The sequence below is a fragment of the Lampris incognitus genome, chromosome 14, assembly GCF_029633865.1.
Source record: "Lampris incognitus isolate fLamInc1 chromosome 14, fLamInc1.hap2, whole genome shotgun sequence".
NCBI lineage: Eukaryota > Metazoa > Chordata > Actinopteri > Lampriformes > Lampridae > Lampris > Lampris incognitus.
In genome coordinates, this window is record NC_079224.1 from 50,839,886 (window position 1) to 50,854,001 (window position 14,116).

A 14,116-nucleotide genomic window follows, 5' to 3' on the forward strand; every position below is an offset into this window, starting at 1 on the left:
AGTGAACACCGTGGCGTGAGTGAGTGGCTCGAAAGTGGAACTCGTAAGGGGAAGTGGATACTTATTTTTAACAGTGATGTCATTTAACAGATGATAATCAATACAAGGCCTCAGGCTGTCATCCTTCTTCACCACAAAAAAGAAGCCCGCTGCAACCGGGGACGACGAGGGCCTTATGATTGCTGAGGCCAGGGACTCTGTAATATAATTGCGCATAGACTCCTTCTTGCGGACCGAGAGGTTATACAATCGCCCGGTGGGAAGGGCAGCCCCAGGAAGGAGGTCTATGGCGCAATCATAGGGACGCTGAGGGGGAAGTGAAAGTGCACTGTCTTTGCTAAACATGAGAGGTAAATCATGATAGACAGAAGGTACACCAGTGAGATCCGGGGGGAGAGAGCACGGGGCTGGGGCCACTGGACAGGGAGAGAGCGGAGGGAAGGCAGTTGGCATGAGACGCAATGCTCTAACCCAATATCCGCCCAGTGGACCATTAAATATGGGGATCGTGCCTCTCCAACCATGGTCTACCTAACACTAGGGGCGCTGCAGGGGTGTGCAAGACCAAAAAACGTGCAGTCTCTACGTGATTACCCGAAAGAGTGAGCGTGAGAGAAGCTGTGCTGTGCGTAATCCTACTGAGTGAATGACCATCTAAGGCTTGGGCTGTGAGGTGAGTGTCAAGGGGGACGAGTGGAATGCTGGCTTGCCGGGCCAGCGAGATGTCAATCAAACACTCGTCTGCCCCCGAATCTAACAGTGCGCTGACAGAAAGTGATTCCTTACCCCAGGTGAGAGTGACAGGAAACAACTGGTTGTGCTCCTTTTTGGACTGGGGCAGGGGGGTCAAGTTCATTAGGACACCCCCCACTAGTGAGTCTGGTCTTTGTGGGCGAGTCGGGCAGGCTTGGATGTAATGACCTGACTTCCCACAGTAGAGGCAGTCAGTCACGCATCCTCTGCTCCCGCTCCTCCAGTGGAAGCTGTGACCAACCCAACTGCATAGGCTCCTCCTCCGATCTGGGTGCAGATGTTGCCGGGGGTAGCGTGGGGTACTGAGAGGGCGGAGAGTGGCTGCGGGACGCTGGAACAAGGGACCCGCTGGTAGTTCGGGAGGGGGTAGGTCTATGGGAGACTCCGGCGTATTGAGCGCGCTCCAGACGCCGCTCCCGCAACCATTTGTCCATCCAGATAGTGAGAGTAATGAGCTCGTTGAAGGAAGACAGCCAGTCTCTAACAATGAGATCCTTGAATGAATCGCTGAGCCCCCTTCTGTACACGCTCTTAAGCGCTGTGTCGCCCCACCCACTGTTAGCTGCCAGTATCCTAACCTCCAGGGTGTAGTCTGCCACTGACCTAGCTCCCTGCTGGATAGAATGGAAGTGGCCAGCTGCGTCCTCCCCGTCCGCTGGGTGGTTGAACACTAAATTAAATTCGTGGCGGAAGGCATCATAATTGGTGGAGAACGATTTGTGATGGCCAACCGCCGCCATTGCCTAACTGAGGGCTCTGCCAGTCAACAGTGATATCACCAGGGCTACCTTAGCCTGGCTGGCTGGTGTTTGAACAGGAGCTCACACTGACCGAGAAAACCTCTGCACTGCTCGAACTCCCCACCGAAGGCTTTAGGACAGGGGAGATTAGGCTCAACACAGGGATCATGATACAGTTGACTGGAGGGAGGCTCGGAGGGACTGGGAGCTGGAGCTGGGCTGGGGTCAGAAACTGGGGTCGGAGCAGGATAATTACTGATCTTGGACACTGCCACTGTCAGAGCAGCGATCTGCGCGGAGAGTGGAAGCAAGGGTGCTCGCTGAGGTACATGAGTTAGCCTGGAGCCCGCTGACTTCTCCAATGATCTGGGAGAAGGCAGTGCTAAGATCTGAATTGAGCTGGGTGAGTTGAGAGCTGTGGTCCTTTACCACTGCCTCAAGAGCTATAGGGTTCTGGGGCTTAGGGGTTATAGCTGCCTGAGCGACCGCCTGCCCCTCGGGTTTGCTTTGGCTCATTCTGGCTTCAACGTTCTGTTATGTATCACGAATGAAGACCAGAGGCCAGTGTAGCAAAACCCAAAGGACAGACAGACGCAGAGCACCGAGAAAACCCGAAGGCGATTTTAATGCAGGAAAATAAACAATACTGCCACAGGGATGATAACAGGGGAATCTCAGGTGGGGGTTTGTTGTGACGATGTACGTGTGCCTGGCTACCAAAGTCCAAATCCGTAGAGCAAGCGGTTGTCCGTGGAAGTCCGGGTCCGAGATCCAGGAAGTCAAGCCCAAAGGGAGGGGTCCAGAGAGAGAGACGCGGAGGAAGATCGCTGGACAGGTCCGGGGAAAACGTGAAGGTCACTGGGGACGAGGAGCGAGGGAGATGCGGAGATCCGTGGAAGTCACAGAGGGAGGGTCTTGAGGGAAAACAAAAACAGCGAGACGAAAACACAAAAAAACAGGAACACGGGAGTTAGATACTGAGGAACAAAACAACAGCGAGGGAATAGGCACGAGAAAAGGGTAAGCAGGAAAATCACTGGAATAGGCTTGTCAGAGCTTTACCGCAGGGTTCAGTACGTCGAAGCTCAGAGAGGCGCTCTGGGAGGCTTCTTGTAGAGGGCTGCCTAATTGCTGCAGGTGTGCCTGATAGATGATGGCAAACACCTGGTGCAGCACAGCACTTGTCTCCTCAGAGCGCCAACCAAGCGCTCGGGTGTTCCCGGCATGTCCGAGCTGGGGGAGTGGCTCGAACGTGCAGGTGAGGCAGCTCGGGGCAGCGTAACCACAACACTAGGCCCTATCAACAAGCTAACACCTGGTTTATTTACACACTAGGACCCATTAACAAGTTAATACCTGGTTTATTTACACACTAGGACCTATTAACAAGCTAATACCTGGTTTATTTACACACTAGGATCCATTAACAAGGTAATACCTGGTTTATTTACACACTAGGATCCATTAACAAGGTAATACCTGGTTTATTTACACACTAGGATCCATTAACAAGCTAATACCTGGTTTATTTACACACTAGGACCTATTAACAAGCTAACACCTGGTTTTTTTTACACACTAGGACCTATTAACAAGCTAATACCTGGTTTATCTACACACTAGGACCTATTAACAAGCTAATACCTGGTTTATTTACACACTAGGACCTATTAACAAGTAATACCTGGTTTATTTACACACTAGGACCTATTAACAAGCTAATGCCTGGTTTATTTACACACTAGGACCTATTAACAAGCTAATACCTGGTTTATTTACACACTAGGACCTATTAACAAGCTAATACATGGTTTATTTACACACTAGGACCTATTAACAAGCTAATACCTGGTTTATTTACACACTAGGACCTATTAACAAGCTAATACCTGGTTTATCTACACACTAGGACCTATTAACAAGCTAATACCTGGTTTATCTACACACTAGGACCTATTAACAAGCTAATACCTGGTTTATTTACACACTAGGCCCTATTAACAAGCTAATACCTGGTTTATTTACACACTAGGACCTATTAACAAGGTAATACCTGGTTTATCTACACACTAGGACCTATTAACAAGCTAATACCTGGTTTATCTACACACTAGGACCTATTAACAAGCTAATACCTGGTTTATTTACACACTAGGCCCTATTAACAAGCTAATACCTGGTTTATTTACACACTAGGACCTATTAACAAGCTAATACCTGGTTTATTTACACACTAGGCCTTTTTTATTAACACATTGATAATCTCTTGATTAACATGCTTACATTTATTTCGTTAATACACCGACACCCACTTAATTAACATGGTCATATCTTTTAACACACAAGTGTTTTGATAGCACACTGATACCTATCTTGTTGCTGCTCAGGAGCCTATCCAGCATTGCCCGCTGGTGCTCAGGGTTGTTGTGAAGTTGCCATTCTCTGAACTGACTGCAGGAGAGGCCCTGGTGCTGAGGGTCCCACTGGACGATGGAGATGAATAACATAGAAAGATAGTTCAGCCTTCCAGCTACCTGGCGACATACATTCCAGCACCAACCAGTAGCAAACACTGTTAGTGACACCTGGTTCATCTCTCCACTTCCCAAATGATTCACTTTGACCAGCAGTATCTTATTACTTTTATCCAAGTATGTTTTGAAATACTGAAGGTAGTTTCCAGCCCCCAATATGTGTGTGTGTGTGTGTGTCTTACAGCTGATCTGCACTGAGAGCAGGTACTCTTCTTACAACTAGGACAGTCCATCCTCAGCCTCTCAGCTTCATGGAGCATTCCAAAAGAACACTGTCACACACACACACACACACACACACACACACACACACACACACACACACACACACACCAATGTAAACACGCACACACACACACACACATACACACACACACCAATGTAAACACACACATACATATATAATGTTTAGGGGGTAGAGACACAAGCGGATGAACACAGTATCTCCATGCAAGAGGCTTGCCAGCTTTACATGAGCACACCAGCAGAAGTTGGGCATCTCCTGTAGGGCTTGGTCTCGTAGTTTCCTCTGAAAGAGCTCATGGCTCTGGGGGTCCAGGTAGTGTCGGATCTGCTGACACATCAGAACCATAGGACGGATTAGAGCTCAGAAAACAACAGAATATATAGGCTTACTTCAACATGAACCCTTGCAAAAGAAACCAGTTTACTACTGCGGTTTCTGTCAGACTACTTAATGTTCCATATTGGTTCCTAGTCTCTAGCCTGGTCAGTTGTACTCCTGGAGAACAGTCTAGTTTGAGGTGTGGGTATGTGGTGACTCTGGACCTGCGTGTCCAGCAGGTTGAAGTAGTCCATAAAATCCTCATTGCCGTGCTGTACTCTGATGTCAGGCTGGCTGCACAGTGGACAGACAAGCTGGGTGATGCTCTTCTCCTTGATGGCTGAGGAGAAGTAGGCTTTGAAACAATTCTCACAGAAGGCACAGGAGCAGTGGGTCATGGTTATGATCTAAAGAGAAGAGATAAAGAGAAGACGAGAGAGAGGATGGAGAGCGGCGACATGTCAGAAAGGAGGTGAAGGACAGACGGGTCACACTGCAACCCGGTTTATAAAAGAAGATTAAAAGGTGTCCACTCCATCTCATTCAGGCAGAATGAAGGATAACCAATTCTTTGTTCAGTAGCTTACATATCAATCAATCGATTTATTGAACATGTTAAAAAAATACATTGTGGCAGGATGAGGAAAAACACAGGAGACGAAGGCAAGTTTGAACTTTATTCCTCAGCTCCAAAACCAAACTGAAACAGGAACAACCCTGCACCAGAGAGCCCGGGAACGCAAACCACGCCCACAGTCCTGCTGGGTGAGAAGCATAGCCCCTAGTAGCCGCCACACAGCCTCCCCCCGAACACCCTGAAGGGACTCCTGGAAAGAAAATCAGTTTCTCACTGGAGGCTTAAGCAGCCTGCCATAACGGCTGCGCCGTCCCTCAGCCGAAACAGTAGGTGAAACACAGTCCAATGCCAGCTGAAAAGCAGAACGCTGAACCCGTGAGGACACTGCCGGGGTCCTGGAAGGAGGGCGACCCCGACGGGGAACCTGGGCCGGAAACACAACTTCGCCTGCCACCCTGTGCGCCGGTTTAAGCATCAAGCGTGACACGCTCCCTACGCCCACCCATATCCAGCACAAAACCCTTAGGACCCGTCTCAAGAACCTGAAATGGGCCATCGTATGGGGGTTGGAGGGGCGAGCGGTGAGCATCATGCCGTACGAAAACAAAACGAGCCGACATGAGCTCCACAGGCACGAATGACCGTGGAAAACAGTGGTGAACGGGGCCTGGAACCCGAGTGCTGTCGGACAAAAAAGGATAAACGGCCGGATGGGGTCGAGGAGCGGAACTCCCAGGCAAAAATTCCCCAGGGACGCGGAGCGGCTGACCGAGCACCAGTTCAGTGGGCGAAGCGTCGAGGTCCTCCTTAGGAGCCGAACGCAACCCGAGCATAACCCAAGGTAAACGATCCACCCAGTTACCATCCGAGAGCGCAGCGCTGCCTTGAGCAACCGGTGAAAACGTTCACACAAGCCGTTAGCCTGAGGGTGGTACGCGGTAGTGCGGTGTACCTGCACACCCAAGGATCGCGCAAGTGCCGACCAGAGCTCTGACACGAACTGGGGGCCCCTCTCTGAGGTGATATCTGACGGAGCGCCGAAACGGGAAACCCAGGGGGAAAGAAAAGCGCGTGCAACATCCGAGGATGTTGTGGAGGACAGAGGGACAGCCTCTGGCCACCTGGTGGTCCGATCTACCATTGTGAGCAGGTGCGTAAAACCCTGTGAAGAAGGTAGAGGACCCACCAGGTCCACATGCACGTGGTCGAAATGTCTGGCCGAGATCGGAAACGGTTCGAGGGGCGACTTAGTGTGCTGGTGGACCTTAGCGCGCTGGCACGCCACACATGCAGCCGCCCACCCCTTGACGTCCTTGCGGAGGCCAGGCCAGACGAACTTGGAACTAGGGGTGCGCGGTATATGAGGTAGGCGGTATAAATGATATAAATTTGGCCTACGGTAGAGATTTGGACTCTACCGACCAATCGCGATAACGCTTGTTGATGATGTCATCGTATCTGCCTCAGCGTGACAATGGCTTCAAGCACAGAGACCATGGAGCTGGTTAAAAAAAACGGTGCTACGTCAGTGATTTGGACTTGGTTCGGATTTTAAAAGTCGGATAGTGAGCAGAAAAATGTCATTTGCAAGATGTGTCGAATGACAGTGCCTGCAAACAAAGGTAACACGAGCAATTTGTTCTACCATCTAAAAACAAAACATGTCCTCGAGTATGAGGAGAGCCAGAGGATGCGCTCAACTCAAACGCCCAGTCAGTCTCCGAACACAGGAGGGAAGAAAAAGTTTGCCCTACTACCCAACCGCAGACCTCTACTGCGCAAGCTTTTTCGAAGAGTACTCCCTATGATAAAAAGAGTAAGCGTTGGACTGACATTACACAAGCCATTACGATACACTTATGCAAAGACATGGTCCCTTTCCAAACAGTGGAACGCAGCGAGTTTCAAGACATGATTAAAACCCTTGATCCACGATACGTAGTGCCGAGCCACAAGTACTTTAATGAGACAGAAATGCCCAAACTGTATGGCCAGCTCTGAGAGACAGTTGAAAAAGACCTCCGTGAATTAAAGTATTTCACAACTACTACGGACTTGTGGTCGAGTCGCACCATGGAGCCTTATATCAGCCTCACGAAGGAAGTGAACTGGAGTAAAAACCAAAGTTTAGTGTTTGCAGCTTGATTTTAATTTGAAATATGCTGTTTTTTTCTTAACTGAAAATACGCTAAGTGTACTTTAAGTATTTCTTTCAGGAGGGCAGGACTGCCTTCCTGCATCACAGCATCCTCTAGTTTGAGGCCGGTACGCGTTGACCTATGGGCAAGGACGTCCGGGTCGCTGGGCTGGTCGGCAGCCATAGCGGAGAAATCCACACCGAGGTGCATAGGACACACAAGCACACGTGACAGACAATCAGCAACAGGGTTGGACTTCCCGGCCACATGCTGAATGTCCGTTGTGAACTCGGAGATGGCCGCCAGGTGGCGCTGCTAACGAGCAGACCACGGCTCAGTCACCTTGGACATGGCGAAAGTCAGCGGTTTATGATCCACATAAGCCGTGAATGAGCGACCCTCCAGCAGGAAGCGGAAATGACGGGTTGCAAGGTGCAGTGCCAGCAACTCCCGGTCAAAAACGCTGTACTTGCGCTCGCTATCTCGCAGTTTGCGGCTAAAAAATGCGAGTGGCTGCCACGCATTCGCCACGCGCTGTTCAACCACAGCCCCCACGGCTATGTCAGACGCATCGGTCGTTAAAGCTATGGACGCCGTGGGTGTGGGATGGGCGAGGAGGGCAGCGTTAGCCAGGGCGCACTTAGCTCCGTCAAAGGCCTGGACCTGTTCGGGAGTCCAGTCGACAGGGTCGTTAGCCTTCTTAAGCCGCAGGGCTTCGTAAAGTGGCTGAAGGAGGTGGGCAGCGCAAGGGAGGAAACGGTTATAGAAATTCACCATTCCCAAGAATTCCTGCAATGCCTTAACAGAAACCGGGCGGGGAAATTCCACCACCGCTTGCACCTTAGAAGGCAACGGGACCGCGCCTTGCGGTGAAATGCGGTGACCCAAGAAGTCAATCACCGGCAGTCCAAACTGACACTTGGCCGGGTTGACTATCAGGCCGTGTTCGTCCAGACGACGGAAACCTGTTTCAGGTGCGCCAGGTGCTCGTCAGCTGACGGACTGGCCACTAATATGTCGTCGAGATAAACGAACACGAAAGCAAGGTCACGCAACACCGAGTCCATCAGCCTCTGAAAGGTTTGCGCTGCCCCCTTCAAGCCAAAAGGCGCATGCGCATGAACTCAAAAAGCCCAAACGGGGTGATCACTGCGGTCTTGGGCACGTCCTCTGCGCGCACGGGAACCTGATGATAGCCGTGCACCAGGTCCACCTTAGAGAAGATAGTGGCACCTGCCAGGCGTATGGAAAAGTCCTGTATGTGTGGGATGGGATAGCGGTCATTGGCGGTGACGTTGTTCAGGCGGCGAAAGTCGCCACAAGGCCGCCACGACCCATCCGCCTTGGGCACCATGTGAAGCGGCGAGGCCCACGGGCTGTTGGAACGCCTCACTATACCCAGACGCTCCACGATGGCGAACTCCTCCTTAGCTGGAGCCCATTTTACCGCGTCGAGGCGCCGCGCGCGCGCAAAAACTGGCGGTCCCAGAGTGGGAATGAAATGTTGTACCCCGTGTTTAGTAATCGCGGTGGAAAAGGCAGGTGTAGTCACCGATGGAAAATCCGCCAGCAAACGTTGAAAAACATCCCCTAATGCTAAAAAGTTAGCGTGTGTTAACGGCCCGGCTCCCCTTGTCTCGCACGGAACAGTGGCGAAAGACACAGCATCAATTTAACGGCGGTTTGCAGCATCAACCAGCAGACCATTAGCACACAGAAAATCCGCGCCGATAACAGGAACAGTAATGGCCGCCACTACCAAGTCCCACTCAAAATGGCGCCCGTGGAAGCAAACAGTCACCAACCTTGTGCCAAACGTCGCAATGGACGAACCGTTAGCTGCACTTAACTGTGGGCCGCCACCTTCAGCCGACCTGTCTGTCTTAGCAGGAGGGAGTAGGCTCTTTTGCGAGCCTGAGTCCACCAGAAACCGTCTTCCTGACATCGTGTCCTTAATGAAGAGCAGCTCACTACGTCCGCCAGCGCCCACAGCTGCTACTGAGCGCTGCCCTGGAGTTTCCCGCCGTCTCAAACGTGCACGGAGGGACGCAGCGCCTCGCTTTGCCGCCGAACCGCTGGTGGAAGAAACAGAGGCCGCTCCCGCACCGTCTCCGGGCAGTCACTCCAGCCACCACTGCCGGGTCCGCGTCCTCCGACGTCGGCTGCAGAGGCTCCGATGCCACACTCTGCACAGAGAACCGTCTGGTAGCCAGCAGGACCCGATCGGCCTCCTCAGCCAAACCTCGGCAGTCACCAGCGGCCAGACACGGGGAGTTAGCCAAAGCCGCGCGCACATGAGACGGGAGCTGGCGCAGGAAAACGTGCGGGAAAAGGAATCCACCTTCGTCCGAGCCTAGCAGCGACAGCATATTGTCCATGAGATCCACAGCCGTCCCGTCGCCCAAACCGGATAGGGAAAGGATCCTATCTGCCCTCTCTGCGGCAGATAGGCTGTCCCTCCGGAGCAGAAGATGTTTGAGGGAGAAGTATTTACCGTGTTGCGGAGGGGCGGGGGGGGGGGGCAACAGCTGCATGGCCCGGCGTGTGGACTGCTGGTCCAGCGCAGCGACGACCAGATAGTATCTGGAGTCGTCCGCGGAGATTCCACACAGGTGGAACAGCGCCTCGACATGCCGGAACCACGAGGCCGGGTCGCTCTGCCAGAACTCTGGGAGCTTCACAGCCGCGGCGAGAACGGCTGGCTGTGAGAGTTGGGGCGGCATGGCCGAAGTGGATTCACACTCTTCTTCTGCTCCAAACATGTTCAATTCGGGGTCACCAGTGTGGCAGGATGAGGAAAAACACAGGAGACCAAGGCGAGTTTGAACTTTATTCCTCAGCTCCAAAAACCAAAACTGCAGCATGAACAACCTTGCACCAGAGAGCCCGGGAACATAAACCACGCCCCCAGCTCACAGCCCTGCTGGGTGAGAGGCACAGCCCCTAGTGTCCGCCACAACATAATCAATAAAAACATAAACAAGATCATCAGCAACATAGAAGCGACAAATAAGCAACTCAAATAATACTGATCATTTTCAAAATGGGTAAGAAGCTGTTGAGAACTTTTCTAGTCCTACCCCCTTATACTATTCATGCACTGGTAATGGAAAAAGAAAGTTTAACTGACAGCCATCCGTGTCCGTGATATCTATCTGTCCACTCAAACAAATCAACCCATTTGGACAAAAATAAAGGAAAGAAACCTGGTCACTGGTCCATGTCATAAGTTGTTTCTGGAGAGTGCTTCTAGTCCAGATAAAGTACCACATGGCTTCCGCTCATCACTGCAGTTGTCCCACAAACCCCCTGCCTTGGTTGTACCACACTGATGTTCTGCACCCGTCCTTACTGGTGGTGTTTGAATATACAGGTTCCTCTCAGACTGTGTTTACTTTCTCTCAGCTGGAACAACACTTGGATACTATTCTACCCTAGCAATTGTGTCCTAACAAGGCGTAGGCAGACAGTGAATGAGAGAATGAATACGGCTTGAGCTTGATGTCTTCTTTAGATGGAAGTTTATTGACGACTTTACTCCATACATTCGTTTTCCCTTTCCCCCATAAAACTAAAGAAACACAAAGATAGAATACAATTACTAAGTACCCAAATAGTCTTTTCACATTACCTATTTCATATGCACACAAACTAGCTCGCACACATTCACACACAGATAGCTAACTAGCATAGGCTACACGAGGTAAAATAATGAGCTATACTAACATGAAATTACATGTTCATAACCATTACAGACATACTCACATAAGTGTTAATTGTGACATTTCCATACAGCAAGAAAAAACAACAACACTTACGGACGTATCGCTCCAAGGATCCGACGCTTATAGAACAACTGTCTTTCTCTGCTTGAAACGCGTGGGAACTGAACTCATTCATTCCAAACAACAGCTACCGACACAGTCGTTTACACTGACAGTCACAAAATGCACTACCCAGTCTCACCACTAGGTGTCACATAGGCACCGCAAAGAATGCGGAGTAGCTAACTAACATAGGCCTAGAATTGACTGAATACAACAAACCTTTAAATTTCTCAGTCCGAACGCTCCCCGTCTGGCGTAATTACCATTATGCCAGTACATCATTATTATTTCTCTGTCAATTATTATCATTAAATAGAAACACAACTAAGTCATTAATAGGTCTGAGGTACTCTTTCACAGTTCTTTGCTTGGCAGTCTTCACCATGACCTTATGAACTCTGTTGTCACTGCTTGGCATGGTCAGCTGGGTTCAGGTCAGTTCGGACATAATGCCACTGGCTCGGTGTGGTGGATTCTCTCATGCGTGTAACCCTGTTGGCCACATACATGTCAAATCTCCTTGTGGTGTTGTGGGGTTTTCTGTTTCTAATTTGTGTAACAAGGGTAAGCCCTCGCTGTATTTTTGGCTCATGTTTTTTTTTAAATCATTTTATTTAATTTGTGTTTGTGATTTTGGGCCATGCATGTAGCGTTGAATTGAGTTTGGGACCTGTTTGTCGGTATGGACACTTCTGTTTTGAATTACTTAATGAGACAATAAGATGTATTAGATTATAATAAGATGTATTGATTATAATAAATTGTATTGGATTATAATAAGATGTATATGTTTTGAATATCAGCTGTTGGACTGAATAAATGTGTTTTGAAAATAAATTAAAAAATCTCTCTCTCTCCCTCTCCGTCTGTCTGTCTGGCTCCCTCTCTGTCTCCAATGAGCTCTACTTAGGAAGCGCGTCAGTATCAACAGTAATAGTGAGGTCATTAATAGACAAGTAGGGGATTCCAGGTCTTTTGAAAGGATTTCAAAGATCCTCTCAATGAGAATCTTAATAGATAGATAGATAAATTATTTTATTAGCCACACGACCAAGGCCGGTGGAATTTGTTTTCGTAGGCTTTACACTCTGCAGCACAATACATACATACATACATACATACATACATACATACATACATACATACATACATACATACATACATACATACATACATACATACATACATAGGAACAATACAGTTACACAATAACAGAAATAAACATATCAGGCATAACAGGTGAATCGTGGTGTTTATGCCAATGTCGTGTGAGGAGGGATTGTAGGGAGGAATTCAGAGTCCTGGTGGCTAGGGGAAAAAACTGTTTGCAAAGCGTTTAGTTTTAGTTGACAGTGACCTGTAGCGCCTCCCTGAGGGAAAGAGCTGGAAGAGGTGATGAGCAGGATGTGAGGGGTCGGAGGTGATCTTCCCTTCTCGCTTTACAGTCCAGTTAGTAAGTAGAGATTCAACTGAGGGGAGTGGGTTGCCTATGATTTTGGATGCCTTGTTGACAATCCGCTGCAGTTTTTTCCCGTGTTTGACTGTCCGTGCTGCCGTACCATACTGTAATAGAAGATGTTATGATGGACTGGATAATGGCTGAATAAAACAGAACGAGAAGTTGATATTTGATCCGGTAGTTTTTAAGTTGCCTAAGAAAGTAAAGTCGTTGTTGAGCTTTTGCAATGATGTGTTCAGTGTTAGTTTTCCACTTCAGCTGATGTATGTTCCAAGGAATTTAAAAGAGTCAGTGGTGGTGATGGGGTCTCCGTTCATTTGTATGGGTGTTTTAGGATTCAGCATGCATCAGAAGTCAATAATGAGTTCTTGGGTTTTGGCCGTATTAAGCATTTTCAACTTGCATAGTTGGGGGGAGACAAAACAAAGCAGTCGGTGGATTAGGGTTTAAATTTGTGTTGAGGGCCTGTTCAAAAGTCGGTCACCTTCGGGTGTGTCCAGAACATGTGTGAATGTTCAGCTGGAGATGCTTACATCTATGAAGGCATCATTTCTGTTGGGAAATAGTTTTGCCAGTTTTGCGTTGGTAAAGTGGGTTTTGTGGAGCACTGCAGTAGTCCATGTCTGGCATATGTAGATGAAGAATGCACCAGCCTGAGGACGTCACTCCACTGGCTGTCAGAGGCATCAACACCCAAGTCATGCTCCCAGCAGTCTTTGAGTGACACCGTGGGGTTTGGACTTAGAGAGTAAATTTTGCATAAATAATAGATATCAGCTGCTTTTGATCAAAGTCGAGGGTGAGAAAGTGGTCAATAATTGATTCAGGGGGGCAGCTGGGAGAAATGGGGAAACTGCTTTTGGACAAAATGCCTAATTTGAAAAAAAAAAACCCGAAAGAGATGGCTGTAGGATAAATTATATTTGACGGACAGGGATGCAAAGGATGAGAAGACCCCATCTTCATATAGGTCTGTAAGTGTTATAAGACTATTGACTGACCACCTAGGAAAGGCGGGATCAGAACATGACAGGGAGTACAAGTGATTATTTAAAATTGGTCCATGGACCAAAGCTCTGTGTAGACCACGTTGTTTTCTGAATTGGAGCCAAATCCTAATCGTATTAGTGACAACTGGGTTGTTGGTGATTTTGTGGGCCACCATGGTTAACTGACAGCTAATCACAGAATGCGTGTTGTTGTGTGTTATTCGTCCGTCGCAGTGACAAGGACCATCTAGTCATCCTGTGATGGATGACTGATGACTTGCGCGATGATTAAAATAAGGAAGAGTTGCGCATCATCAGCCCCACTCTTTCGTCAGAGACCACTGGACCAGTGGCAAGACTAAGCGAGATGACTGGCAATGGAGACGGATGTAGATTCTTCCTCGGGGTTTCTGCCCAAACCCTTCCCCATAGACGAGTATACCCACATGGCAGCGGAGGTTTTAAATCAGTTTTCCTTCTAGATGACCTGCCTGACCAGGCTAACGAGCCTCATCTACCTGAGTTTGAAATCAG

At 49.1% G+C, this 14,116-nt stretch overlaps 1 protein-coding gene across 1 annotated transcript in view; it reads right to left on the minus strand.

The window, feature by feature from the left end:
• The window catches only part of si:dkey-181m9.8 (E3 ubiquitin-protein ligase RNF31), an 81,388-nt gene that overhangs the window by 51,107 nt on the left and 16,165 nt on the right, over positions 1-14,116 (minus strand). The window contains exons 9-12 of the mRNA XM_056293956.1: positions 4,817-4,999; positions 4,500-4,598; positions 4,210-4,299; positions 3,862-3,976 (exon numbers count right to left, since the gene is read on the minus strand). Coding sequence (XP_056149931.1) covers positions 3,862-3,976; positions 4,210-4,299; positions 4,500-4,598; positions 4,817-4,999 — 487 coding nt within the window. The remainder of the gene's footprint in view (positions 1-3,861; positions 3,977-4,209; positions 4,300-4,499; positions 4,599-4,816; positions 5,000-14,116) is intronic.